General features: G+C 37.3%; 1 protein-coding gene across 1 annotated transcript in view; it reads left to right on the forward strand.

Moving 5' to 3' along the window:
- BRCA2 (BRCA2 DNA repair associated) overlaps nt 1-27,707 on the forward strand; it is an 81,098-nt gene that overhangs the window by 935 nt on the left and 52,456 nt on the right. The window contains exons 2-11 of the mRNA XM_080662134.1: nt 2,317-2,562; nt 7,521-7,629; nt 8,296-8,345; nt 8,435-8,475; nt 8,675-8,786; nt 9,532-9,581; nt 10,123-10,234; nt 11,048-12,130; nt 15,343-20,214; nt 23,513-23,608. Of these exons, the coding sequence (XP_080518260.1) occupies nt 7,562-7,629; nt 8,296-8,345; nt 8,435-8,475; nt 8,675-8,786; nt 9,532-9,581; nt 10,123-10,234; nt 11,048-12,130; nt 15,343-20,214; nt 23,513-23,608 (6,484 nt within the window). The 5' untranslated portion in view covers nt 2,317-2,562; nt 7,521-7,561. The remainder of the gene's footprint in view (nt 1-2,316; nt 2,563-7,520; nt 7,630-8,295; nt 8,346-8,434; nt 8,476-8,674; nt 8,787-9,531; nt 9,582-10,122; nt 10,235-11,047; nt 12,131-15,342; nt 20,215-23,512; nt 23,609-27,707) is intronic.

The raw sequence follows: 27,707 nt of genomic DNA on the forward strand, positions 1-27,707 counted from the left end.
ATGGAGTCCTAAGTCCAGTTAAGAGAATAAACATTTACAGTTACCAAATAGTAAGAAACTAATTTCTTACCGTTTAATCCTGGTGATTAAAGAGGAGACTGGCCCCTTGATTGGCAGTAGGACGAATTGTTTTTAAAGCACAGAACCCCCAGCAAATGAGAATCATTGGCAATTTTACTTTGTAGCAGAAGTCATAGTTTTTATTCTCAGTACTCCTTAACACTCTTAAAAATGATTGAGGGTCTCAAAGAGCTCTTTATGTAAGTTGCCATATTAGAAGTTAAAAATAAGAACTTGAAAAATATTTAGTAATTCACTTAACAAAAATAAAATCAATGCATGTTAACATGAATAACATTTTTATGAAATATACCTATATTTTTTAAAAGATAGTGGCTTTGTTTTACATTTTTGCCCTTCTCTTTAATATCTGTCTTAATAGAAGATGGCTGGGACCTCATACCTTTTTCTGTATCCAGTCTGTTGCAATAATGCTTTGGTAGAGGTCTGTGAAGAAAACCCAGCCTCACACAGTAATGTAGTTGGAGACAAAAGGAGTAGTACTAATATTTTAGTAGTCTTCATTTACTTGTGGGTATTTTTCTTCCATACTACACCAAAACTTAAGTGGTAATTTCTTAAAAGTTGCAATGTAGAATCTGAAACCGTGTAATGAGATGTTTGTATTATTTTTTTTAAAGTATCTTTATTGTTGAAAGTATTACAGATATCCCCCATTTTTTCCCATTGACCCCCTCCACCCTGCACCTGCCCTGTTCATATTCTTGTTACATTAAATGCTATTATTCTTTCCTGAACTTTGAATCTTTTATCCATATTGCAACATCATGCATTATTTGCAAAGTGTCTGTGTTCTGAATTACAAATATTCCATACAATAACACATTTCATTAAACAATATTAAAAATAATCATACTTGTTAGTTCACTGATATCATCAGAAAAGTATTTTAAGATTGGGAGGATGTCAAGCTGACAGAGCCTGGTAAAGTTTAACAAAATTCTAATTCCCATTTGAAAGCTCACATTGTTTCATTGGCTCTTGTTTTCCCTCAGTGACAGCCTCACTTCATTCGTTTTTTGAAAAAATGTCTCCCAAATCATCCAACTCAGAATGAGTTAGTCATTCTTCCTAGTAAAAATGGCTTTTTGTGGAAAAAGTGCTAATTTACCTCACACTCATCACATGAGTGCTTTTATAAAGAACTATTGTAGTTAAATATGCAGAAATGCTTAATGCATACTTTTCATTTTGTCACAGGAAATATTAAAAAGACGTGTTTTGTAATATTAATATTGGGCTTTAATAAAACTAATTTTTACTACTTCATTAAGGACATTTTAAATTAAACTGGCTTTTTGGTTTTGGGTGTCTTGTTTTAACAAGAGCATGGTGATGAAGAATACAGTGACTACTAGTACAGTTTGTTGCCACTGCCTTGGCTCATGCAAAGGTGTCATCAGTTTCACTCACCAGTGGTGCAGTGCAGCATTGTGAAAAAGGCAAACAATGCCTTAGTACAGTGGTCGGCAAACCGCAGCTTGCGAGCCACATGCGGCTCTTTGGCCCCTTGAGTGTGGCTCTTCCACAAAATACCACGGCCTGGGCGAGTCTATTTTGAAGAACTGGCGTTAAAAGAAGTTTAAATTTAAAAAATTTGGCTCTCAAAAGAAATTTCAATCGTTGTACTGTTGATATTTGGCTCTGTTGACTGAGTTTGCCAACCACTGCCTTAGTATTATAATGAAAATAGTTTTTACCTTATGAACCTCTTGAAAATGTCTTGGGGAACTTTCCCCTATGTAGTCCACAGACCACACATTTAGAACAGCTACTTTAAGAGTGGATAGATCAGAGTAGAAGTTTTGCCATTTCTCTTTAACAGATAATCTTTTTATTCCCTTTTATTTGTGAGTCTACATGTTCCTTATACCTATAGGTTTATCACATCTACTTATGTGGTTTCTATAAACAATTTGAATTGTGTCTGTGGAATGCATTCTTACTATGGTTTTTGTTTCTGAATCGTGAATATAAAATAAACTTTAGAAGAGCTAAGAGTTAGGAGTGATCTCCTTGCAACTTTTGTAAACTTGTACCTTTCTACATATTCATAAGAGAACAAGTGATCCTGTTTAATTAATATGCTTTAACAAAAGTCATCCACAGCCCATATTTCAAACCATCCACAGTCCAAATCTCAAGCATCCTTTTCTATGTTATGATCTTGACTGGCTCATGAATTTTTCCATGTCTCTGATTAAAACCAAGATGAGATTTTTATTTTTCTTACAGATTTAGGACCAATAAGCATTAATTGGTTTGAAGAACTTTCTTCAGAAGCTCCCCCATATAATTCTGAAACTGCAGAAGAATCTGAATATAAATCCAACAGTTATGAACCAAACCTATTTAAAACACCTCAAAGGAAACCTTATCATCAGTTGGCTTCTACTCCAGTAATATTCAAAGAGCAAGGTCTAACTCTGCCACTGTATCAATCTCCTTTAAAGGAATTAGATACCGGCAGATTAGCTTTAGGTAAGTAATAAGCTGTAGACTAGAGAGAAATATGAAGTAGGAAATCAGACAAACCTGTATTAAAAATCTCTGCTGTCATTAACTGTGTCATATTGGTCAAATCAACCTCTCCGGCTGCACTTTCCCCACCTAAAAAATGGAGATGATGAAAATAATATCTGATAAGTTTGGATTAAATAATTTTTTTTACTCAATAAATACTTTTTCCTTTCTCCTTTGATGACTATACCCTTGCTATTGAGATTTACTAAGTTATATCTTATCTATACAAAAACAACAACCCTGGGACTTAATTAAGCTATATTCCTGCAGGCTGTCACAGAGGACAGAGATTATTTTTATCAATATGCTATAAATCTCTTGATTTGATAGTAGTTTCCCTGGACTATGTGCCAGATATTTCCAATCAATCAAATATTGGTCATTTAAATACTTGTTATTTAAGTAACATCCCCTCCCTCTCTTTAGAGTATTATTTGGTAGTAAGGGGAATTAACAGTACAAAAATAAATTATAGTCTAAGGTTGAAAGTGGTACATGGCAAAAGAAAAGTACAATAAGTTGAGAAGAAAGAGCATAAATAGTATTGGGGGAATTAGGAAATGATTTATTTGAATTAAACCTTGAAGGGTAGGTAAGATTCAGGAACTTGAAAATGGAACAGAGTGATAGTGTTCTAGGCAGAGGGGAAAACATGAGGAAGAATATGCCGTTTGTTAAGAGAATAGCAAGTAATTCAGATCATTTGGGGTGTTGAATCTGACAGCGACCAATAACAGCCTAAGGATGAAAAGAGCAGATTAGATTAGGCAGGCATCCAATTCCAGGCTAAAGAAAGTGAATTCATTTGATAGGTTGTAAAACAGAATCACATGCAAATTTGATCACTCTACTTCCTGCTTCAAACCTTGGATTACCTCACCTTTTTTGGTTGTTGTTAATGCTCACTTGAGGATAGTTTCCCATTGATTTTTATTTACTTACTAGAGGCCTGGTGCACAAAATTCATGCATGTGGCAGGGGGGACGGGTCCCCGCCTGTACCCTCTCCAATGCAGGACATCCCTCTCACAATCCTGGACCGCTGGCTCCTAATCACTCACCTGCCTGCCTGCCTGGTCGCCCTTAACTACACCCCCCCACCGCCCTGATCACCCCTCACTGCCTCTGCGTGCCGGCCTGCTTGCTCCTAACTGCCCCCTCTGCCGGCTTGGTCACCCCCAACTGCCCTCCCCCCTGCCGGTCTGGTTGCCCTAACTGCCCCCCCCTGCCAGCCTGGTCACCCCTCATGGCCCCCATACCCCCGCTGGCCTAGTCACCCCATGCAGTCTGCTTGTTCAGTTGTTTGGTCGTCCCTCACTAACCCCCCTGCTGGCCTGGTCATAGGCAGCCATCTTGTAAGGGCATGAGGGTTAATTTGCATATTACCTCTTTATTATATAGGATTTATTTTTTTAGAGAATGGAAAGGAGTGGGGAGACAGAGACACATCTATTGGTTGCCTTTTGCACATGCTCCTACCAGGGCTGGCGATTGAACCTGCAACCCAGGTATATGCCATTGACCAGAATTGAACACACGACCCTTCAGTCTCGGGCTGACAATCACCACTGAGCATAACCAGTTAGGGTGGATTACCTCCCCTTTGCCCTCATGATAAAATCCAGACCCCTTAATGTGATTACAAGGTCCTTTATCAGTCTTGTACGGGAAAAAATACCTAAATATACTGGTGTGGCACATGTTACAATAGGAGCTTATATACAGTACTATGTTGTGGGCATAATGAAAGGAGCAGCCATAGGTCTTAACGTGGTCAGGAAAAGCTCTAAATTAGTTGATACTGAATCTACTAAAACTTGAAAGGTTTCCCATAAAGCCAGTGGTTTATTCTCTAAATGTAATCTGCTGGAATTGGTCTATCCTTAACCAGGGAAGGATAGGGATGAATTAATACAGCCACTTGACTCACTGTAGGAAGCTAAGATTTTTAAAGTTATAGAGAATAAATAATTCAGTTGACTAGTCTCAAGACATTTCTCTTTTCAATTCACTTTAAATTCAGTATTGAAATGTAAGACTTAAGCTGTTTTTAACCTACTTTGTTCTAACATGTAGTGTATTATTTTTTAAAAAGAATTATCCCTGAAGTTCCATGAGGAACTGTGCTTCTCAGCAACCCTTTCTTTTGCATAAAATACAAATTTATCTTACCATTATTCAGCTTATTTATGAGAGTCTCAAGTTTTTTGGGAAATTTTTATTTTGGTATGTACTTGTTTTTGCCTGCTTCATTTTTTTACTTTTATGCTTTATAGTTGCATTTTTATTGCTGAGCCAGTATTGACAATTTATTAACTAAAGTTCTTTGTTTATATTAGGGTTTCTTTGTACAGGTCTTTGGATTTAGACAAGTGTATAATGTCATATATACACCATATATGTATGGTGTAACATACAGAGTAGTTTCACTGCCCTAAAAATACCCTGCGCTCCAATTCACCACCACCACCCTCCCACAAGCCCCCTGAACCCTTGGTAACCACTGATCTTGTTACTGTCTGTGGTTTTGCCTTTTCCAGAATGTCATATACGTACGTAGTTGGAATCATACAGTATGTAGCCTTTTCAGATTGGCTTCTTTCACTTAGCAATATAAGATTTATCTATGTATATGGCCTGACAGCTCATTTCTTTTTTATCACTGAATGATGCTCTATTGTATGGATGTACCAGTTGGCTTATTCATTCACCAATTGAAGGATATCTTAGTCACTTCAAAGTTTTGGCAATTATGAATAAAGTGGCTATAAACATTCATGTGTAGTATTCTTGCATGGACCTATGTTTTAAACTCACTTGAGTATTTACCAAAGAGCACATTTGGCATCCTTTGTTAGAATTATATTTAGTTTTGGCTCTAGCTGGTTGGTTCAGTGGATAGACTGTCGGCCTACGAACTGAAGGGTACCAGGTTCGGTTCCAGTCAAGGGCACAGGCCTGGGTTGCGGGCTCGATTCCCAGTAGGGGGCGTGCAGGAGGCAGCCAATCAATGATTCTCTCTCATTGATGTTTCTGTCTCTCTCCCCCTCTCCCTTCCTCTCTGAAATCAATAAAAATATATTTTTAAAAAAGAATTATATTTAGTTTTGTAAGAAACTGCAAACTCTTCTAAAGTGGCTGTACCATTTTGCATTTCCACCAGCAGTGAATGAGAGTTCTCTTGCTCCACATCCTCACCAGCATTTGGTTTTCTCTGTTTTCTATTTTCACTCTAATAAGTATGTGGTAGTATCTCCTTTGGTTTATTCTTTAAGTCCATTTTTTTTTTCCTGATTATGACCTTTTTAAAGTGAATAGGAAGGTGAAATTTCAAAATACAGGTTTAGCTACTTTTTAACATCTTTAAAACTTTCATAAGAGAAGGAGGATATTTTGTTGAAGTGGGGTTTTTAACTTACACATTTGGCTTATTAGTGATTATGTGTACTCCCTGTTACTTGAGAAATGAGAATATAGTGCAATGTTTTGTGTATACTACTACAAATAATTTTTAGTTTGGTCTTTGCTTACTTTATTAACACTGATATGGCTTATTTTCCCCAAAGCTTCTCTAAGTTAGAGATGGTAGGATCAGTTAAAGCAACTATTTTTAAAAGCAACTTAGAAGAGTAATAATAAGTGCTTCAAGTGCCCAATTTGTGATACAAAAAAATAGCAATGTTGAAAGACTGTAGATTGGATTTGATAGAGTCTTATACAGCTTTGGAAACGCCATCTGAGCAGTGTTGTCTGAGAATGTAGAATGAAAGCATTATGTGTTGCTATCTACAACCCACTTTTCTAATCCTTGCTAATTCATTCAGCTAGTATTGGTGTAGTGCAGTGGTCGGCAAACCGCGGCTCGCAAGCCACATGCGGCTCTTTGGCCCCTTGAGTGTGGCTCTTCCACAAAATACCATGTGCGGGCACACACGTACAGTGCGACTGAAACTTCGTGGCCCATGCGCAGAAGTCGGTTTTCAGCCTGGGCGAGTCTATTTTGAAGAAGTGGCGTTAGAACACTCAAGGGGCCAAAGAGCATATCAGGCAATTATTGTGTTGTGGTTGCTAAGGATGCTGTGATAAGTAAGACAAGATCTCTACCTCAGGGAACTCATAGTCTAACAGGGGAAACGGGAACAATGTATGATAAACTCTGCAGGGAACACATAGGAGGACACTCACTTAGTCTCACCTTAGGGATGACTAAAGTTTTCTGGAGAATGTAGTTTCAAAATAGGAGCCTGAAAGAGAATATTCTAGATCAAGAGAAATAAAGAGAGAAAGAAACAGTCTGTACAAAGGCCCAGGCTGAGAGAAACCGTTCTTCCAGGATATGCAGGTGGTTGGGTGCAGCCTGAAAAGAGTATGAAAAATGTCATTGTACAAATTAAAACATTAGATTGTGAAGGCCTTGTCACCAGGGACTTTAGTTAGGAAGTTTGAACTTGTTATTGAGAACAAGGTCTTGAAAGGTTTTCAGCAGAAAAATCGTATGGTCAGATTTAGTACCGTGGTGATTTTCTGTAAAAGTCTTTTCCTTTACCCTTATCTTCCATGATAACTTAGTACTGTCTGTAACTTAATAATAGAACATAGCACATTCCACTTTGTCTTCTATTGGTGTACATTTCAAAAAATTTTCCACTATATTCTGAACTCCTTGAGGTTAAAGTTGTTTCTTGATTGAATTATTCAAAATGCCTTATGTGTATTATATACTTTTAATAAGGTTGTTGAAATGGGGGCAGACATCCCTTTGGGGGAGGAATCGGCAAACTGAAATGCCAATTCAGACTGAATTCCCCATATGTTCTCCTTACTGGCATAGATGAGACTGTTTTTAAATACTTCCAGAGAATGAAAATTCACAATATAGAGCATATATATCCTCACTGAATTATTGTACTCTTTCAGGAAAGCATATAACCAATAGTAAATATAAAAGTTGTTGCACAATGAAGGCTAATATGGATCAAGCAAATGATGTTATCATCCCACCTCTAAATTCTTGCCTTAGTGAAAGGTATGATGAAGCTATTATATTGAAATCTTAAATGAAGCATTTACCTACATAAGATATTTGTTTTATAGAAATGCATCTAATTTTCACACATATTTTGGCTAAGAGCCTGACAGAGGATCTTCTATTTTTAAATAACCTCCTTTTAGGTTGAGTGCTTTACTATAATAATTTCAACATTAGGAACATTTACTTTGTTTTTCATATCATGTTGAATTCACTGATTTTTCTATATATTCTATGAAGTTTTTAAGTAACAAAAATACTGATGATAAAAACAATGCCTTTGAAATATCAATTTAAATTATTTGCATACTTTGAATCACTGGAGAGAATATGATGCTGTTATCAATTCATCTTAATAATTTTTAATTCAAAATAATTTTTAACTCAAAATTCCTGGCAGCTGAAATTTATGAGTACTTTACATATTACTTTGAATGGGCATTTGAAACAATTTAGTGTTTATTTAATTCTTCATGAAATAATACTTTTTAAAAAGTAATATAAAAATATTACAAAGTGATATAATTTTAATAATTGATATGACTGAGACTCCTTATTTTTTCTATGAGATTAGTACTTTTTTTTCTTTTTTTCTTTTTTCTTTTTTTTGCCATTTCTGTTCTCTCTCAAATAATCTGAGGAATTTGCTTTGTTTTGTTTTAGTCCTGGTGTTCTACGGTGTACACATGTGACACCACAAAGAGAAAAGTCAGGTATGATTAAAACCAAGGCTTTTTATTTTTTAAGTATTCTAAATTTTAATAAAAATGAAACAGTAATTTTTTCCTTGTTTTACCCCCAGTGCTATGTGGAAGTTTATTTCATACACCAAAGCTTATGAAGGTAAATATTCTGCCTAGTTTATTTTTATGTAGTGACAACAGTGATATACCTTTGCCCTGAGATTTACAGATATGTACCTACGATCTTACAGAGGCATTCAATAAATGATAAATGGAAAAAAAATAAGTGAATGAAAAATATTCTTAAAAAATATTCATCAGTGTCTTTCTGTGAAATAAACTATTTTCTTTATTTCCAGGGTCAGACACGGAAACATATATCCGAAAGTCTAGGAGCTGAGGTGGACCCTGATATGTCTTGGTCAAGTTCTTTAGCCACACCACCAACTCTTAGTGCTACTGTACTCATAGGTAATTCTATAAAAAATTTTTATAAGAAGGTAGATGATGTTGATATATCATCTCTAATGCTTTCTGTTAAAAAGAAAATATGAAAAAATAAATAGTAATTAGGTTAGATAATTCTGTCTTTGATAAATGTATTAGTTCAAAATAGTTTTATTCTATTTAGTGAAGACTATTATAAGTCAGAAGTACATTAGATGGTATTCTTTAGGAGTCAGATTAATTTATATGCAAACCAGGAAATTTTTTTTATTCTAGCAAAAATGCATTCCATTTTGATTCATCTTTAGCTGGAAATTTAACTTTGCTCTGTTGTTGCTCAGATACAATAATACAGGTAAAATCATGTTGAAAATTAAGAAGTGTTTAACATGTAATATGCCTTTAAGCTGTATTATTGTCTAAATAAATGCTAAAGTCTACACTCATTAGCTTTCAAGTCATGACCCCACAGTTTCATTTGATTGTCAAAGTCTTTGCAGACAGTATTACCTTAAAGTCAGTATCACCAAACCATAATTCCCTACCACCTTGTGAATGGTACTAAGAAAGTGAGTATAGCTTTTTCACTATGTTGCTTGACCTTTCTAAATACTATATTTAGATCAATTAATTCTGTTTCAAATGTGTCATTTACTTCAATAATGTATGTGTCTTTTGATGTCTGTCCAAAAAATATGTAAGTTTTTATATGAACTTTAGTGTATGATGTACAATATGATATAGGTCAATTGAATTTTTTCTTTTACAGTCAGAGATGAAGAAGCATCTTCAGCTGTATTTCCTAATGATACTACTGATGTACGTAAATATGACAAATTGATTATGCTGTTGCAATTGCTTATTTTAGGATGCCTTGAAAAATTATTTATCTTGCATTTTTTATTCCTTAATTTATGATTTATCTAAACCTTTGAGAAAGTCTCTAAACCTATTTCTATATGTGATTTTCTTTGACTTCCTATGAAAAACTCTGCTGTCTCTCTGTTTAAGAAGAAGTTGAATATTTATGGATAATAAGAGTTTATGTATTAGTAATTTTAAAATGTAACTTTTCGCCTGGCCGGTGTGGTTCAGTGGTTGAGCATTAACCTATGAACCATAAGGTCATAGTTCTATTCCCTGTCAGAGCACATGCCTGGGTTGTGGGCTCAATCCCCAGTGGGGGGAGGAGGATATGTAGGAGGCGGCCAATCAATGATTCTCTCTCATCATTGATGTTTCTCTCTCTCTCCCTTTCCCTTCCTCTCTGAAATCAATAAAAATATTTAAAATATATATATATATATATATATATATATATGTATATATATATATATATATATATATAAAACTTTTGTAGATTTTGAAAAGCTATTTTTCTGACCACGATGAAAGTTTGAAGAAAAATGATAGGTTTATCCCTTCCGGGCCAAACAGTGAAATAAAAAGTCAGAGAGAAGCTAAAAGTCATGGTAAGTTTTTATGTTTATTTGAATGACTGTTTTTAATTGACATCATTGAAGTATTGTTCCTCTTAAAGAAAAAACACATTACTTCTTTCTTGATCACTGAAGGTATTGAGGGAGAAACTAACTTGATTTACATGAAATTGTTAAAGCATCATGTTAAGACGACTACTCAAGATACTGTTTTGACACAAAAACAAAACAAAACCCATTACTCAAAACTCAGAAAGATGAAGATTAATACTTATAATTAACAAAATGTGAAAGCCTTCTTTTCTAGTTAGAGAGTAACTATGGTTACAGATATACCAAAAATTACTTAATCGTGTCATTGCAATATTGCATTTTTCTTAGTATGTGTGTATGTCTGTATAAATGCGTAAAATTGGATATCTGTGTGAGTGTGTGTGTGTGTGTGTGTGTGTGTGTGTGTGTAAAATCAGATTCTGCTCTCTGTTGTTGTAGGGCCACAAAATTAATTTGGACCATCTGGTTTGATAAATCTTAGAATATTAAACTGTGTATATATAGTAAGATTGGGTGAATTTTAGTTGTGTAATGCTGGTAAAAAAAAAAAGGTTATTGGTGATTGGAGTATGAATTAAAATCTGAGTACATCGAAATTAATCTTTATCAGAAGAACAGGAGAAGGGTGGGTGCTCCCCCCAAAATAGCGAGTACTCAGGAAAACCACTTAAAGGTTCAATTACGTGTTACACAGTACATACTATTTCTATGAAAAAGGTTGTGACAATCAAATAAATTATATGGTTGTATTATAAAATGCTATTAATATGCTTCTGTTTTAAATTTTAACAGGATTGGGGAATCCATTGGGTAAAGTAAGTAGCTGCAAAGACCATTTTGGAAAGTCAGTGCCAAATGTCCCAGAAGATGAAGTACATGAAAAGGTTGGAGATATTTCTGAAGAAGATAGTTTTTCATTATGTGTTTCTAAACATAAAAAAAGAAATCTACAAAAAATAAAAACTGGCAAGACTAGGAAAAATATTTTCGGTGAAACAAAAACCGATGAATGTGAAGAAACTAAAAAACAAATAAAAGATAATAAACAGTCGTTTATATCCAAAATGGAACCAAATGACAGTGTTCCATTAGATTCAAAATTAAGGAGTCAGAAGCACTTAGAGAATGGAAGTGACAGAATCTCTGAGGAGGGTGTACAGTCTCCAGTCTTTGAATGGTCTCAGCTAACTCTCTCAGGTATAAATGGAACCCAAATAGGGAAAATACTGCATAATTCTTCTTGTGACCAAAATAATTCTGAAAAAAACCTCATAGGCACAGAGAAAGAATGTACCAACTTTATTACTTTAGAAAATTCTTTGCCACATATTTCAAGTGTACCAAAGACAGAGAAGATATTAAAGGAGGAAACAGTCATGAATAAGAGAGATAAAGGACAGTGTTTTAAATTGCATGAAGATTCCACTCTTGTGATAAAACACACAGTAGCTTCTCCTCTTCAGGGTATCAAAAAGTCTCGAGTCGGGTTAAGAGAATCACCTGAAGAGACACTGAGTGCAGTTTTCTCAAATAACATGACTGATCCAAACTTTAAAAAAGATCCTGAAGCCTCTGAAAGTAGATTGGAAATAAGTACTATTTTCTCCCAGAAAGAGAGTTCTTTATGTACAAGTTCAGTTAATAATGGAAGCTGTCCAGTCACTATCAAACATACTTCTGTAGCTTTGAAGAATACTGGTTTAATATCCACTTTGAGAAAGAAAACTAAAAAGTTTATTTATACTGTAAATGATGAAACATCTTATCAAGGACTAAAAATGCAGAAAGATCAAGAATCAGGACTAACTAACTATTCTGCCCAATTTGAAGAAAACACTTTTGAAGCACCATCTACAGTTATAAATGCTGATTCAGGTACCCTTTTGTGTGTTTGTGTGAATAATACAGTTATATGGATGGTGACAAGTTCTCCTATTTGAATATGTGAATCTCATTCTTTAATATTTTTTAATCCTAATCCAAGGATATAGTATTATTGATTTTAGAGAGAGAGGAAAGAGAAACATTGATGTAAGAGAGAAACATCAATTGGTTGTGTCCTCCTATATGCACCTGACCGGAGATTGAACCCACAACCTGGGTATGTGCCCTGACCAGGAATCAAACCCACAACCTTTCAGTGTAAGGGATAATACTCCAACCAACTGAGCCACACTTGCCAGGGCTCTTGCATCTTTTTAAAAAGCATACTGCCTGTTTTCCTTCTGTAGTTTTTTTAAATCTCTACATCTTGTACAGTTGACCCTGAATAACACGGAAGTTAGAGGTGCCAATCCCCATGCAGTTGGAAATTCGAGTATAACTTTTCACTTCCCCCAAACTCAGTCATCCTTGATATCTGCAGGGAGAGTGGGAGGATGATGGGGAGGGGGGAGGAAGGGGAGGGGTGGCACGGGGGCACAGGGGTTGGTTCCAGGTTACCAAAATCTTCAGATTCTCAAGTCAGTCCCTTATATGAAACTAGTGGCCCGGTGCATGAAATTTGTGCACATTAAAAGGGAATTAATTAGAGGAAATATTTTACTATTGCTATTTGCCCTTTCTCTGTAATAGAAGTATCAGAGATTAAAGAAAATTAGTAAAATGTATATGAAAATCTCCCTCCTGTCAGAGTCTAAGGCGCGCCATGGGACCCAGAGTCAAGTCCCCACCCACCCATGCGTGCCTTGAAATCGCACCAGACCGAGACCCGGCCGGTCCCACCCCCGTCAAGCCCTGCCGGGTGGGGCCGCAGCCTCAGGTCCCCCATCAAGCCCTGCCGGGTGGGGCGCAGCCTCAAGTCCCCCACCCCAGCTAGCACCACACAGCCTCAGATCCCTGCAGATTGGTAATTACAGCGTCACAGTGTGATGACCATTTATATATTAGCCTCTTATTAGCATCATATAGAACAATGAATACAGTCAGCTCTCTGCATCTGTGGATTCCCAACCACAGATGGAAAATACTGTTTTCCATCCATAGTTTGTTATTACCTGTGGATGCAAAACCCAGAGATAAGGAAGACCAATGGTATGTTTATTGAAAAAAAAAAATCCACATATAAGTGGACCTGCTCAGTTCAAACCAGTTTTGTTCACGGGTCAATTGTATTCAATATCAGACAATGTCAATATATATTATTTTTTTCATTGAAGTTTTTATCATTGTTATAATTTTCTATTTTAAACATTGTTTAGGCCTTTGATACCAATGTTCAAAACCATTTCATCAAACTTGTTGGATCTGTTTACATGGTATGTGTATAATCATCACTCTTGAGACAGAGCATGTGATTTATAAGCATCAAGAGATCAGCTGCATAATTCCTGCTTTAATTTCCAGTGTTTATTATATGCAAATTGGGCAATTCTGTAAAAATGTGCTATTTACTATGCATTTTCACTAAAGCAACTGAAAAAATAGGAAAAATGCTAAGTTGAATAAAGTAGTGATTTTTATTTTTATTGCTACATAATTTTCTCAAATATTTAGGGATTGCTGAGATTTATTGCTATCTCTCTATGCACCCAGAGTGTGTACAGTAAAACTCGTTTTTTATTTCAACAACAATTCATTTAATCATTAGCTAAACTCTGTTTAAAAGGCAATTTTAGTTCCATATGAGAAGATTTTACTGGGTTGGAATATCTCAGCAAGTGATAGGTTGGGTAGAACTGGAGTACAGAGGAACTGTTTGATATTTGGGTTAATTTTTTTAAAAATATATTTTATTGATTTTTTTAACAGAGAGGAAGGGAGAGGGATAGAGAGTTAGAAACATCAATGAGAGAGAAACATCGATCAGCTGCCTCCTGCACACCTCCTACTGGGGATGTGCCTGTAACCGAGGTACATGCCCTTGACCAGAATCGAACCCGGGACCCTTCAGTCCGCAGGCCAACGCTCCATCCACTGAGCCAAACTGGCTAGGGCATATTTGGGTTAATTTTTATTTTAAAAGCCTTTAATGCTTTATATATGAAGAGTTAAAACCAATAAAACAGCTGATATGTAGTAGTGATCTGTAATGAATGAAAATGAGATTAATAATTTTGACTTGTTAATAGGAAATTCAGAGAGCCTTTAAAATTAACTGAACAGCTGCTGGCTGGGGTGGCTCAGTGGTTGAGCATTTGGCTATGAATCAGGAGGTCACAGTTCAATTCCTAGTCAGGGCACATGCCTGGGTCGTGGGCTTGATCCCCAGTGGAGGACTTGCAGGAGGCAGCCTATCAATGATTCTCTCTAATCATTTAGATTTCTCTTCCTCTCCCTCTCCCTTCCTCTCTGAATCAATAAAAATACATTTAAAAAAATAAAATTAACTGAACCGAGCAGTTTAACTCATTTGCCTTTATAATTGAGACTGTCATCTTTCAGACCTTCATATGCAGAACTTGGTCTTAAAAATTGACTTTTTGGTCCGGCCAATGTGACTCAGTGATTGAGCATCAACCTATGAACCAGGAGGTCAAGGTTCTATTCCTAGTCAGGGCACATGCCCAGGTTTCACCCTTCAATGCCACATTCAGAAATGGAATGTAGTGGTATTCACAGGCTCAATCCCCAGTGGGTGTCATGCAGAAAGCAGTTGATCTATGATTCTCTCTCATCATTTATGTTTCTACCTCTTCCTCTCCCTTCCTCTCTAAAATCAATTTTTAAAGTTATTTTTAAAATTTTACTTTTTGTATGTTTTTCAATATGAAAGACTGAATTAATCCTGGTGCTTGCTTTTCCATCTTCTATTACACCAATATTAATAATGAGTATTTCTGCAATTTTATTTTCCAATAAAATTACTTTGAATTTTACTTGTTAAGCTACCTGCTTTTTGGAACTATGTGCTAATTTTGATTAAGTTTATATATATTACAAAAAATAGTAGCTCCTATTTATCTTTAGTTGGAATATGTAATAACTTCAAATAGAGAATATTTACAATTCTGTTTCAAACTGACATTCATTGCTTTCTATGTAATTCTTGTTTTAGGTACTACCTTTTTAACTTTTTAGAAAATATTTAATGAATGTGATTGATTGTACTTTAATTTCATTTTGTCACTTTGTCTCGTTATGCATAGGTTTATTGCATTCTTCTGTGGAAAAAAACTGCTTACAGAATGATTCTGAAGAACCAACTTTGTCTTTTACTAGCTCTTTTGGGAGAATTCTGAGAAAATGTTCTAATAATGAAAGCAGTTCTTCTAATAAAATAACATCTCAGGATCTTGATTATAAAGAAGCAAAAATTAATAAAGAAAAGCTGCAGTCATTTATAACCACAGAAACTGATTATCTGTCATGCTTACAGGAAAAATATTATGAAGAAGATCCAGAATACCAAATTTTAGACATAAAAGAAAAGGTCTTACCTGTAGCATTTCACCCTGCAATGCCACATTCAGAAATGGAATGTAGTGGTAGTCACTTTCAATCCCAGGAAAGCATTTTATATGACCTTGATAACACCAGCATTTTAACTTCTGGCTCCAAGGATCCTCCATCAAACTCAGCTGTGATTTCTAGAGGAAAAGAATCAAATAAAACATCAGAGAAAGTAAAATTTAAGAATTTTGAAGCTGGTTTTAATTTAACCAAAAATATTCCCATGGATAATCAAGAAATATGTGTTTTAAATGAAAATTCTAAAAAATCTGAGCTGTTGTCACCTGAAAAATACATAATAGTAGCATCACCTTCTCTGAAGGTACAATTAAACCAAACTACAAATCTCACAGTAACCCAAAAAGTTCAAGAAAAGACTACTTCAATTTCAAAAATAACTGTGAATTCAAACTCTGGAGAACTTTTCCAAGATAATAAGGATTTTGTCTTTGAAATAACTGATGAATGGAATATTCCTTTGTTAGAAAATAATGAGGAACTTCAAGAGGCAGACGTCAGTTGTGTCAGAGAACCTATTGTCAAGCACCCTATCATGGTAGTAGATACAGGCACCGATGAAAAACAAGTAGCCAAAGTGTCAATTACAGAAGATTTTGATTCATCAAATGTAGCCCATGATCTTACAGAGAACAGAAAAAATGTAATGCAGCAAATGATTCTAGGTGAAGATTCAAAGTCAGACATGACCTTAGATATAGATAAGAAATCAAACCAAAATAATGATTACATGGACACATGGGCAGAACTTTCAGATTCCATTTCAAATCACAGTTTTGGACAGGGCTTCAGAACAGCTTCTAATAAAGACATAAAACTCTCTGAATACAACATTAAGAAAAGCAAAGTGTTCTTCAAAGATATTGAAGAACATTTTACTACTACCTTAGCCTGTATAGAAATTGTAAGTACCTCATTGTTAGAAAATCAAAAGAAACTAAGCAAACCTCACCCACTTGATGGCCAGTCAACTGATACTGCATCTGGGTGTGAGCAGAGTAGTGCACTTGTGTCTGATAGTGAAAGTCACACAACTCCTCCAACTTTGTCTTTGAAGCGAGATTTTAATTCAAACTATAACTTAACACCTAGCCAAAAGGCAGAAATTACAGAACTTTCTACTATATTGGAAGAATCAGGAAGTCAGTTTGAATTTACACAGTTTAGAAAACCAAGCCACATAATGCAGAATAACCCACTTGAAATTCCTGAAAACCAGATGCCTGCCTTGCATACCACTTCTGAGGAATGGGAAGGTGTTGATCCTCCTCTCATGGATAGCAGCAGGAAGTTTGAAGATAAGCAAAAGTCTGCTTGCTCATTGAAAACAAGCTATAACAAAAATGCTGCTGGGTATTTAACAGATAAAAATGAAGTGGAGTTTAGAGGCTTTTACTCTGCTCGTGGCACAAAACTGAATGTTTCTAGTGAAGCACTGCAAAGAGCTGTGAGGCTGTTCAGTGACATTGAGAATATTAGTGAGGGAACTTCTACAGAAGTAGATCCAAGAAATTTCTCTTCAAGTAAATGTAATGATACTGTTGTTTCAGTGTTTCAGATGGAAAATCGTAACAATGATAAAAATTTTAATGAAAAAAACAATAAATACCAACTAATACAACAAAATAATATTGAGATGGCTGCTGGTATCTTTGTTGAAGAAAATACTGAAGACCAGAAGAAAAACACAGAAAGTGAAGATAAATCTATTGGTGCCTGTAGAAATATTTATAACTTAGGAGAATCTGATAGCAATGATTTAAATAAAAATGATACAATTTGTGTTTATAAAGACGAAAATGGCTTGCCATTTTTTATTGATCAGCACAACATACATCTAAAATCATCTGGCCAGTTTATGAATGGAGGAAACACTCAAGTCAAAGAAGGTGTATCAGATTTAACTTGTTTGGAAGTTGTGAAAGCTGAAGAAATATGTCATGTTCATACGTCAAATAAACAGCGGTTAACTGCTAGTAAGATGGGGCAAAACATAAAAGATTTTGATATTTTCGATGTATCCTTTAAGACTGCAAGTGGGAAAAATGTCAGAGTCTCCAAAGATTCATTAAATAAAGCTATGAATTTCTTTTATCAAAAATATGCAGAAGAAGAATTGAATAACTTTTCAGATGCCTTGAATTCTGAATTACTTTCTGGAATAAATGTCAGCAAAATAGATATTTCAAGTTATGAGTACACAGATATGGTTAAAGACAAAACATTGAAAGAAAGTGACTTGGTTGGTATTGAAAATCAATTGCTGACTCTCCAAACAGAACCAGAATGTGAAATCAAAAAGTTCAAAGAACCTACTATGTTGGGTTTTCATACAGCTAGTGGGAAAAAGGTAAAAGTTGCAAAGGAATATCTGGAAAAAGTGAAAAATCTTTTTGATGAAAAAAAGGAAGATAGTGAAACCACTAATTATAGTCATCGAAGAGTAAAAGTGCCAAAGGACAGAGAAGAATGTAAAGTAGGGTTTCCATTAGCATATGAGACTGGTGAAATAACAACTGCTCCAATGTATGAAGAAATGCAGAATTCTCTAAAGGAGAGAAAACTTGTTTCTAATGAGTTTGCTATGCTACCCAGGCTCCTAAGTGATAATTTATACAGGCAAACTGGAAATTTCAAAATGTCAAGTAGTGTTGATCTAAAAATTGGAAACATAGAAAAAGAAACAGCAAAAAGTCCTACAACTTGCTACAGAAGTCAATTCACTTGTTCAGCCATTAAAAATTCTGCTGTAGCATTTTACACAGGACATGATAGAAAATTTTCTGTGAATCAGGCTTCACTACTTGAAGAAGAATTGGATGATCAACCAGAAAAAATAAATGCTGCCAAAGTTACATGTTTAAAAGACAATCCTGAGGATTATGTAGAAAATCCTTCATGTGGAAATCACGTAATTGAAAAAGACAAAAATCATTTCTCTGAAAAACAAGATTCAACTTACTTAAGTAACAGTAGCATGTCTAATCGCAATTCAGATCACTCTGATTTTTGTCATTCCAATGAGATATATGATAAATTAAAATCGCTCTCTAAAAATAAAATGGATAATTTTGGTATTGAGCCAATAGTGAAGAATGTCAAAGAAAAAACACACACTAATTTTTCTGAAGTAAAAGCCACCATGAGAGAAGCAAACACACACCGACAAACTGTAAATGAAGATACTTGTGTTCAGAAATTTTTTACTAACTCTTCACCATACAAAAATAAAAACACAGCCCTGGAAGTGGCCATATCTGATTCAAATAATTTTGAGATACAGTCTCCTGCATTCAGTACAGCAAGTGGTCAAATGGTGTGTGTTTCACATGGAATGAAAGAGAGAGAGAGATTTGCAGACAACTGCACCAAGGTCATTAGGATAAGCACAGAGAATAAATCAGGCACTGGCCATATGAAAACTTTGACAAGTTATCATGAGGTGTTGGGTGATTCGGAGGATTTTATTTTTCCTAACTCTCTACATAGTGAAGAGCATAACATGCATTCATATAAGGTTTTTACTGGCATTCAGAGTGAACAAATTTTACAACATGGCCAAAGTATGTCTAGATCAGAGACAGTTTCTGAAATGTTACCTTGCCAGAGTAATTTGAAAGCTTCTGCTGCTTGTAAATTTAATACAGTCTCTAATGCTTGTGGGATTTTTAGCACAGCAAGTGGGAAATGTGTCCAAGTGTCAGATGCTGCCTTACAGAAGACCAGGTGCATCTTTTCTAAGCTAGAAGAGAGTGCCAAGCAGCTCTTTTCCAAAGTATCATTTGAACCTAATAAAGAACATTCAGACAGGCTCACAAGAGAAGAAAATACTATGATACATATCCCCCCAAATTTGCCATCACCTGTTTTCTCTGGATTTAGTACAGCAAGTGGAAAACAGGTTCCAGTTTCAGAGAGTTCCTTAAACAAAGTTAAGGGGATGTTTGAGGACTTTGATTCACTCAGAACTGAATATGGTCTTCAGAATTCACCTACATCTGGACAAGATGTGTCAAAAGTACTTCCTCTCTCCTGTATTGATAAGAGAACTCCAGAACACTCTGCAAGCTGCAAAATGGAAAAGGCCTGCAATAAAGAATTTAAATTATCAAATAACTGTAACATTAGAAGTGATTTTTCAGAAAATACTCACTCTCTTGAAACTTCTCCATGTCTCTCTCAGTTTAAGCAGGATGAACAACCATTGGTATTAGGGAGCAAAGTATCACTTGTTGGGAGCAGTCATGTTTTGGGACAAGAACAAGCTTTATCTAAAAACATAAAAATGGAAATTGTGAAACCTGAAACTTATCCTAATCTTCCCATTACAACAAATACAGAAATTTGTTCTACTTATTCCAAAGATCCAGAAAACTATTTTGAAACAGAAGCAGTGGAGATTGCCAAAGCTTTTATGGAAGATGGTGATCTGACAGATTCTGAACTGCTTAATCATCCTGAACACTTTCTTCTCACCTGCCAAAACAAGAAAATGGCTTTGTTAAATTCAGGAATTAGAAAAAGAAGAGGAGATGCACTTTTCTTGAGTGGTAAGTATCTTTTTCCCTTTTAGTTTGCCAGTCACTTTTAAAATTAAGTCTTATTAATCCTGGTGTCCTAGCTTATAGCAATTAGGGTATTATACACTAAACATGTTTTTCCAGAGGTAATATGCAAACTGACCATTACCAATGAGATGTGACTTCACTCTTGATATCTTTGAGTTTGTATACTAATAAATTGTGTTTTGAAGTTCTTAGTATATTTTTAGACATTAATATAGTTATAATTGAGAAATTACTGTTAAAAGTTTGAATTTCTCTAGGAAAGTTGAAGCTTTTTTAAAATGTTTTTATCGATTTCAGCGAGGAAGGGAGAGGGAGAGAGAGATAGAAACATCAATGATGAGAAAGAATTATTGATTCGCTGCCTTCTGCATGCCCCCTACTGAGGATTGAGCCTGCAACCCGAGCATGTGCCTTTTACTGGAATCGAACCCAGGTCCCTTCAGTTTGCAGGCTGATGCTCTATCCACTGAGCAAAACCAGCTAGGGCTGAAACTCTTATCTTCATGTTATAACAGCCTGTATAATACAACTTATTAACTGTTTTCATAAATATAGATAGCAGAGGTTCAGATTCTGGCTATTATTAACTTAAAAGATTGGTTTGCAGGCCTGGCCCCCTGAGTCTCTTATAGTGTCCCATGCCAGAGCAAACTGGCCTCGAACCATTGCCTGGCATCAGCCCGCTAGACTGCAAGTATTGAAACGTGTTGCACAGTTGGGGGCGGGGGGGGGCGGGGCGCGGGAAGAGACTGGTTTCTAGTTATAGGTGTTAGCTTGCTTTTTTTTTTTTTTTTAATCTAGGAAGTGTTTTAAAATCAGTATTCTGGTCTTAGTGGCATTTGGACTATATTCTAACTTATAACAAGTTTGTTTAACTATTAGGATAATTAGATATGATTTTTTTTCTGTTGGTATCTCTGACTAAGAATAATATTAAGTAATTTAATCTCTTGATCATTTTAAGTAGTTGATCTTCAATAACTAGCTCCTTTAAAAAAAACCTATAGACTCAGAATAGTTATTACAAGTCTTTTTGTCCAGTATCTTCATACAGAGAATGACACCGAAGCCAGTCAGTTCATTCTTCCCCTTGGTGCCTTTTGACCCTGAGTTATCTTGGTGAATACAGATTTGCTTAATCAAGTGTTATCTAGGCCTCTTTCTATACCAAGTTTAAGTTATGGGCAGAGTGTTACGTTTATAATACTTACCTTGAACTATTGCTCTTGTCTAGTGCAGAATGCTGAAGTGCAGAGATGATTAAAGATACTCATAATTCTTTTATGGAAAATAATGGCTTTATTTATTGGAACCCATTTTGTTCATGTGTATACTAAAATGGGTTGGCCGTTAGCTCAGGAGAAAAAAAACAACTTTTAATAAATATTCTCAACAGCATCAGGGGGGTTAGTGAGGGACTAACCTCTGTTATATATTTACTAGAGGCCTGGTGCACAAAATTCGTGCATGGGGGCGGGGGTCCCCTCAGCCCAGCCTGCACCCTCTCCAATCTGGGACCCCTTGAGGGATGTCCGACGATCGGTCCTAAACCTACAGTTGGACTTCCCTCTCACAATCCTGGACTGCTGGCTCCTAAATCGCTCACCTGCCTCCTGTCTGGTCACCCCAATTGCCCCCCCCCCCCCGCGCCGGCCTGGTCACTCCCAACTTCCCCCTCCCTGTTGGCCTGGTCGCCCCCAACTGCCCCCCCCATGGGCCTAGTCACCCCTCATTTCCCCCCCGCCAGCCTAATTGCCCCCAACTGCCCCCCCATTGGCCTGGTCGCCCCCAACTGCACCCCCCCCCCCGCTGGCCTGGTCACCCCTAACTGCCCTCCCCACTGGCCTGGTTGCCTCTTACTCCCCCCCTTGCCGACCTGGTTGCTCCCAACTGCCCCCCATTCTGCCCTGATCGCCCCTCACGGCCCCCCCTGCCAGCCTAATCACCCCCAACTTCCCCCTGCTGGCCTAGTCGCCCCCAACTGCACCCCCCCGCCAGCCTGGTTGCCCCTCATGCCCCCCCCCCCCCCTTCAGCCTGGTCGCCCCATGCAGACTGCTGTTTAGTCATTTGGTTGTCCATCACTAACCCCCCTGCTGCACTGGACGCCCCATGCAGCCTGTTGTTCAGTTGTTTGGTTGTCCCTCACTAACACCCCTGCTGGACTAGATGCCCCATGCAGCCTGCTTGTTCAGTCATTTGGTCGTCCCTCACTAACCCCCCTGCTGGCCTGGTCGCCCCACGTAGCCTGCTTGTTCAGTCGTTTGGTCGTCCCTCACCAGCTCCCCTGACGGCCTAGTCACCCCACGCAACCTGCTTGTTCAGTCGTTTGGTCGTCCCTCACTAACCCCCCTGCCGGCCTGGTCGCCCCACACAGCCTGCTTGTTCAGTCATTTGGTTGTCCCTCACTAACCCCCCTGCCCACTGGTCGCCCCACGCAGCCTGCTTGTTCAATCATTTGGTGGTCCCTCACTAACACCCCTGCTAGCCTGGTCGTAGGCCGCCATCTTGTGAGGGTGTGATGGTCAGTTTGCATATTACCTCTTTATTACATAGGATATGCAAATATATACAGCTTAATCAGCTTCTGGTTATTTGACTAATACAGGTCCCTGTTAAACAATTAAATCACATTATAATCTAACATTTGGTAAAGCCCTGAATGGATATTGTTACTTATTAAATATTACAAATTTATTCCCTTTAATAAAGCATCAAAAACCAAAGCACCTGTTACCACATATTATCCATATGGCATGGAAATGCATATCTAGGATCATGGTTTAATTTTACTTTCAGCCTTTGTAGAATTTTTTTAATAAGTATTACTTCTAATATTTTAACATAATTTTGGTAATTTTAAAAATCTTTTCTCCTACTCACTGACTCTAATTCAGTGACCTATGTAATAAATTCCTCTTGAGTTTAATGCAGGAATAAAACATTTATTTGAAGAGATTTTGTTTGTCTTTATTGCCAGTGAACCTAGAATTACATTCAGTTCTAGTTTATTAAAAAATAGTTTATCTGTGGTATTGGGTAATGTCTGTTTATCCCTAGACCCAATTAAATAGTGGTATTTTAAATGGTCAAAAAATAATAGAAATTAAATTGATATTGAAAAATGAATATTATCGTTCAAAATAGAATGGTCGCTATTTAAATTATAATTATGTACTTTTTGCTGAATATATTGTAAGAGTCAGTACTTTAGCTTTTAAAAATGGACTATAGGCTTTTTTATTATTTGCTTTTGAAAACCTGTATGAAAATTTTTTTTAGGAGAGCCCCCAATCAAAAGGAACTTGTCAAATGAATTTGACAGGATAATAGAAAATCAAGAAAAATCCTTAAAGGCTTCAAAAAGCACTCCAGATGGTAAAATTTGCTTTTTATCCATATTTTCCCTCTCTATAGGTACTATCTATAATATTCTTATAGTTATTTTTTTACCTCTTTTGATTATATAGATAACTAGTGGCTCAGTGCATGAAATTTGTTCACTGGGGAGGGTGTCCCTCAGCCCAGCCTGCACCCTCTCCAATCTGGGACCCCTCAGGCTATGTCTGACTACAGGTTTAGGGATCGGGCCTAAACCTGCAGTCAGACATCCCTCTCACAATCCGGGACCGCTGGCTCCTAACCGCTCGCCTGCTTGCCTGATTGCCCCCTAACTGCTCCCTTGCCAGCCTGATTGACACCTAACTGCTCCTCTGCCGGCCTGATTGCCCCCAACTACCCTCCCCTGCAGGCCTGGTCCCTCCCAACTGCCCTTCCCTGCTGGCCTGATCACCCACAACTGCCCTCCCTTGCAGGCCTGGTCCCTCCCAACTGCCCTCCCTTGCTGGCCATCTTGTGGTGGCCATCTTGTGTCCACATGGGGGCAGGATCTTTGACCACATGGGGGCAGCCATCTTGTGTGTTGAAGTGATGGTCAATCTGCATATTACTCTTTTATTAGGTAGGATAGAGGCCTGGTGCATGGGTGGGGGCCAATGGTTTGCCCTGAAGGGTGTCCTGGATCAGGGTGGGGGTTCCCTTGGGGCGTGAGGCAGCCTGGGTGAGGGGCCTGTGGTGGTTTGCAGGCCGGCCACGCCCCCTGGCAACCCAAGCAGAGGCCCTGGTATCTGGGGTTTATTTATCTTCTACATTTGAAACTTTGTAGCCTGGAGCGGAGCCAAGCCTTCTGCTTGCTCAGTGGCGGCAGCCATTTTTGGGGGGATTTATGTATCTTCTATAATTGAAACTTTGTAGCCTTAGGCGGAGGCCTGGGCCGGCCAGGGTGTGCGGAAAGCTTGGCCTCCTCCATCACCGGGGGCAACCCTAGCCTCCTGCTCTTTCCAGCTCCGTGGCTGCTGCCATTTCTGTTTGGTTTTATGTATCTTCTATCACTGAAACTTTGTAGCCCTGAGTGGAGGCCTAGGCTGGCAAGGGCAGGCAGAAAGCTTGGCTTCCTCCATTGCCAGGGAAATCCAAGCCTCCCTCCTGCTCTCTGTGGCCATAGCCATCTTGGTTGGGTTTATTTGCATATTCACTCCTGATTGGCTGGTGGGCGTGGCTTGGTGTAGTGGAGTGATGGTTAATTTGCATATTACTCTTTTATTATATAGTATATGTGGACATATGTAGTGATAGATCTATTGGGATATGTTTGTGTTAAAACATTTGAGCGTTGTCCAGCTGCAATGGCTCAGTGGTTGAGTGTCAACCTATGAACCAGGAGGTCACGGTTCCCAGTTGGGGCACATGCCTGGGTTGTGGACTCGATCCCCATTATGGGGCATGCAGGAGGCAGCTGATCAATGATTCTCTCTCATCGTTGATGTTTCTGTTTCTCTCTCCCTCTCCCTTCCTCTCTGAAATCAATAAAAATATTTTTTTAAAAAAACACATACACAAAAAAAATTTGAGTGTTAGTTTTAGATCTGACATTTCATAATTGTATAACCACAGAGCCATCATCACCAAAGAAAGTTGCCTAATATCTGATATAATCTAATCTACAGTGGTCTTCTTAGCTTTTTTATAGTTATTTATTTTTTATACAGTAGCACTTTTAAATTACCAAGCCAGTTGTTTTGTAGACTGTCCTACAGTCTGGATTTGTTTGTTTGCTTGTAGTATCATTTAACTTTTTGTTCTATTCCCTATTTGGATCAAAGACTTATTTAGGATTGGGTTATGCATTTTTGGCAAGAATGCCTCATAGAAGTTCTGTGTACATGTTTGCATTAGGGGCACACTGTGTCAGATGATTTGATCACTTGGTTAAGATGCTAACCACTAGATCACTTCATTAAAATGGTCCGTTTTCCCATTTGCAATTAGCAGGTAATCTGGGGACAATCTTTTGGGATGTGAAAATATCCAATTTACCAGTCTTTCACTAACTATTTTAACATCAATTGATATTTACTTGAATCAATTATTTAATTAGAGGTTAGGAAATAGTGTTTTTCAATTTATGTTATTCCTTATACATTTAGTAGCTGGGATTCTTCAGCAAGGAAGAGCTTTTCCTTAACATCTGGGGAGGAACTATAGTTCTTCCTAAAAAGGCTGGGTAAAAGCTTAATTCTTTCCTTTTAAATATCATCTTTTCAGAGTAGGGAGGAGTAGTGTAATTCTGCTAGTGGTAGAAAATGAATTTTTTTCTCTGTTGAATAAAATTGATTTTTATTTATAATGATGTGTAAAGTTTAAAAGTAAAATATACATAATGTACATTTTTACAAAAAGAAAACATTCTTTTTTATTTAAATCATCCTAAATTTAAAAGTGTAAACCTCTTTACAGTATTTCACAAGGGTTTTTTAATTTTTTTAACATGCCTTGATTAACCTTTGAGCACTTTTGTGCTTTTTATTATCATAAAAAGATTTCCTAGGGTGTCCTTGTAATTCCCTGCCCTACTCCTAGAATCACTGTTTTTCCAATGATCCTTTCAGTGGTTAATAGTTTTTAAAAAACAAGATTGGGGTTCTAACTATTCTCTCTGCTGGTGTCATTGTTCTTTCATGTTATAATTCTTGGTTCATAAAAACAGTACCATAGTTATTTATCCTTCAGTGGTGGTTCTCAAACTTCATGGTCTGGAGACATTTTTATACTCTTAAAAATTATTGAGGATCCCAAAGAAGGTCTGTGCATGTGGATTACATTTATTTGTATTTATCATATTAGAAATTAAAACTGAAATTTTTAAATTTTTGTACATTGTGCATTGGTCATTTTTGAAAATATTATTTCACTTAGTTATGCAGTTCTTCCAAATATTGGCACAAATATTTACACAACATTAAACAATGGCTTTTTGTCATCACTGATATAATGTGAAAAGTTTTTAAGTATTTGGAAGCTGTCAGGCTAATAGAGCCAGATAAAAGCCTTCTAAAATTCTAATTTTGTTTAAAAGCTTACATTTTACCACTGGAAACAAATACTGTCACTTGTTTTCCTTGTAGTGACAAGTTCATTTCATTCATTTCAGAAAATATCTCCTGAATATCCAAGTCTGGATAACTAATTATTTTGGTTATTCTTTTAAGTAACAATGGAAGTGTGTGAAAAGTTTACATAAGTACATTTCTTTGAGACAGTCATCACACTAAAGTCTGCAACAGGACAATGCAGATGTCATAATTACTCAGAATGTCAACACAATGAAAGACGGGTGGGAGTCGTAGTGGGGGGTCAATCTGGGAAAAAGGACACATATGTAATACTTTAAACAAACAAAAAACCATATATGACTTTATTATTATTATTATTGTTATTATTATTACTAGAGGCCCAGTGCACGAAATTTGTGCACAGGGGGGGAGGGTCCCCTCAGCCCAGCCTGCACCCTCTCCGATCTCGGACCCCTTGAGGGATGTCCGACTGCCCTCTCACAATCCAGGACTGCTGGCTCCCAACTGCTTACCTGCCTGCCTTCCTGATTGCCCCTAACTGCTTCTGCCTGCCAGCCTGATCACCCCCTAACCACTCCCCTGCCAGCCTGATTGATGCCTAACTGCTCCCCTGCCAGCCTGTTTGCCCCTAACTGCCCTCCCCTGCAGGCCTGGTCACCCCTAACTGCCCTCCCCTGCAGGCCTGGTACCCCCCAACTGCTCTCCCCTGCAGGCCTGGGTCCCCCACAACTGCCCTCCCTTGCAGGCTTGGTCCCTCCCAACTGCCCTCCCCTGCTGGCCATCTTGTGGTGGCCATCTTGTGTCCACATGGGGGCAGCCATCTTTGACCACATGGGGGCAGCCATCTTGTGTGTTGGAGTGATGGTCAATTTGCATATTACTCTTTTATTAGATAGGATTATTATTATTAATAAGATGGCTTTGAAAGCTTGGATTCCCTAATAGAGTTGTGGGTATCCCTCCCCTAGGAATCACCCTTTGAGATTCACTGCCTTACATAATAGTTTCAAATTTACCAAACATACCCACAACACACACACATACACTCATTCTTTCTTACAAGG

Source organism: Plecotus auritus (assembly GCF_963455305.1).
Source record: "Plecotus auritus genome assembly, chromosome: 3".
Lineage (NCBI taxonomy): Eukaryota > Metazoa > Chordata > Mammalia > Chiroptera > Vespertilionidae > Plecotus > Plecotus auritus.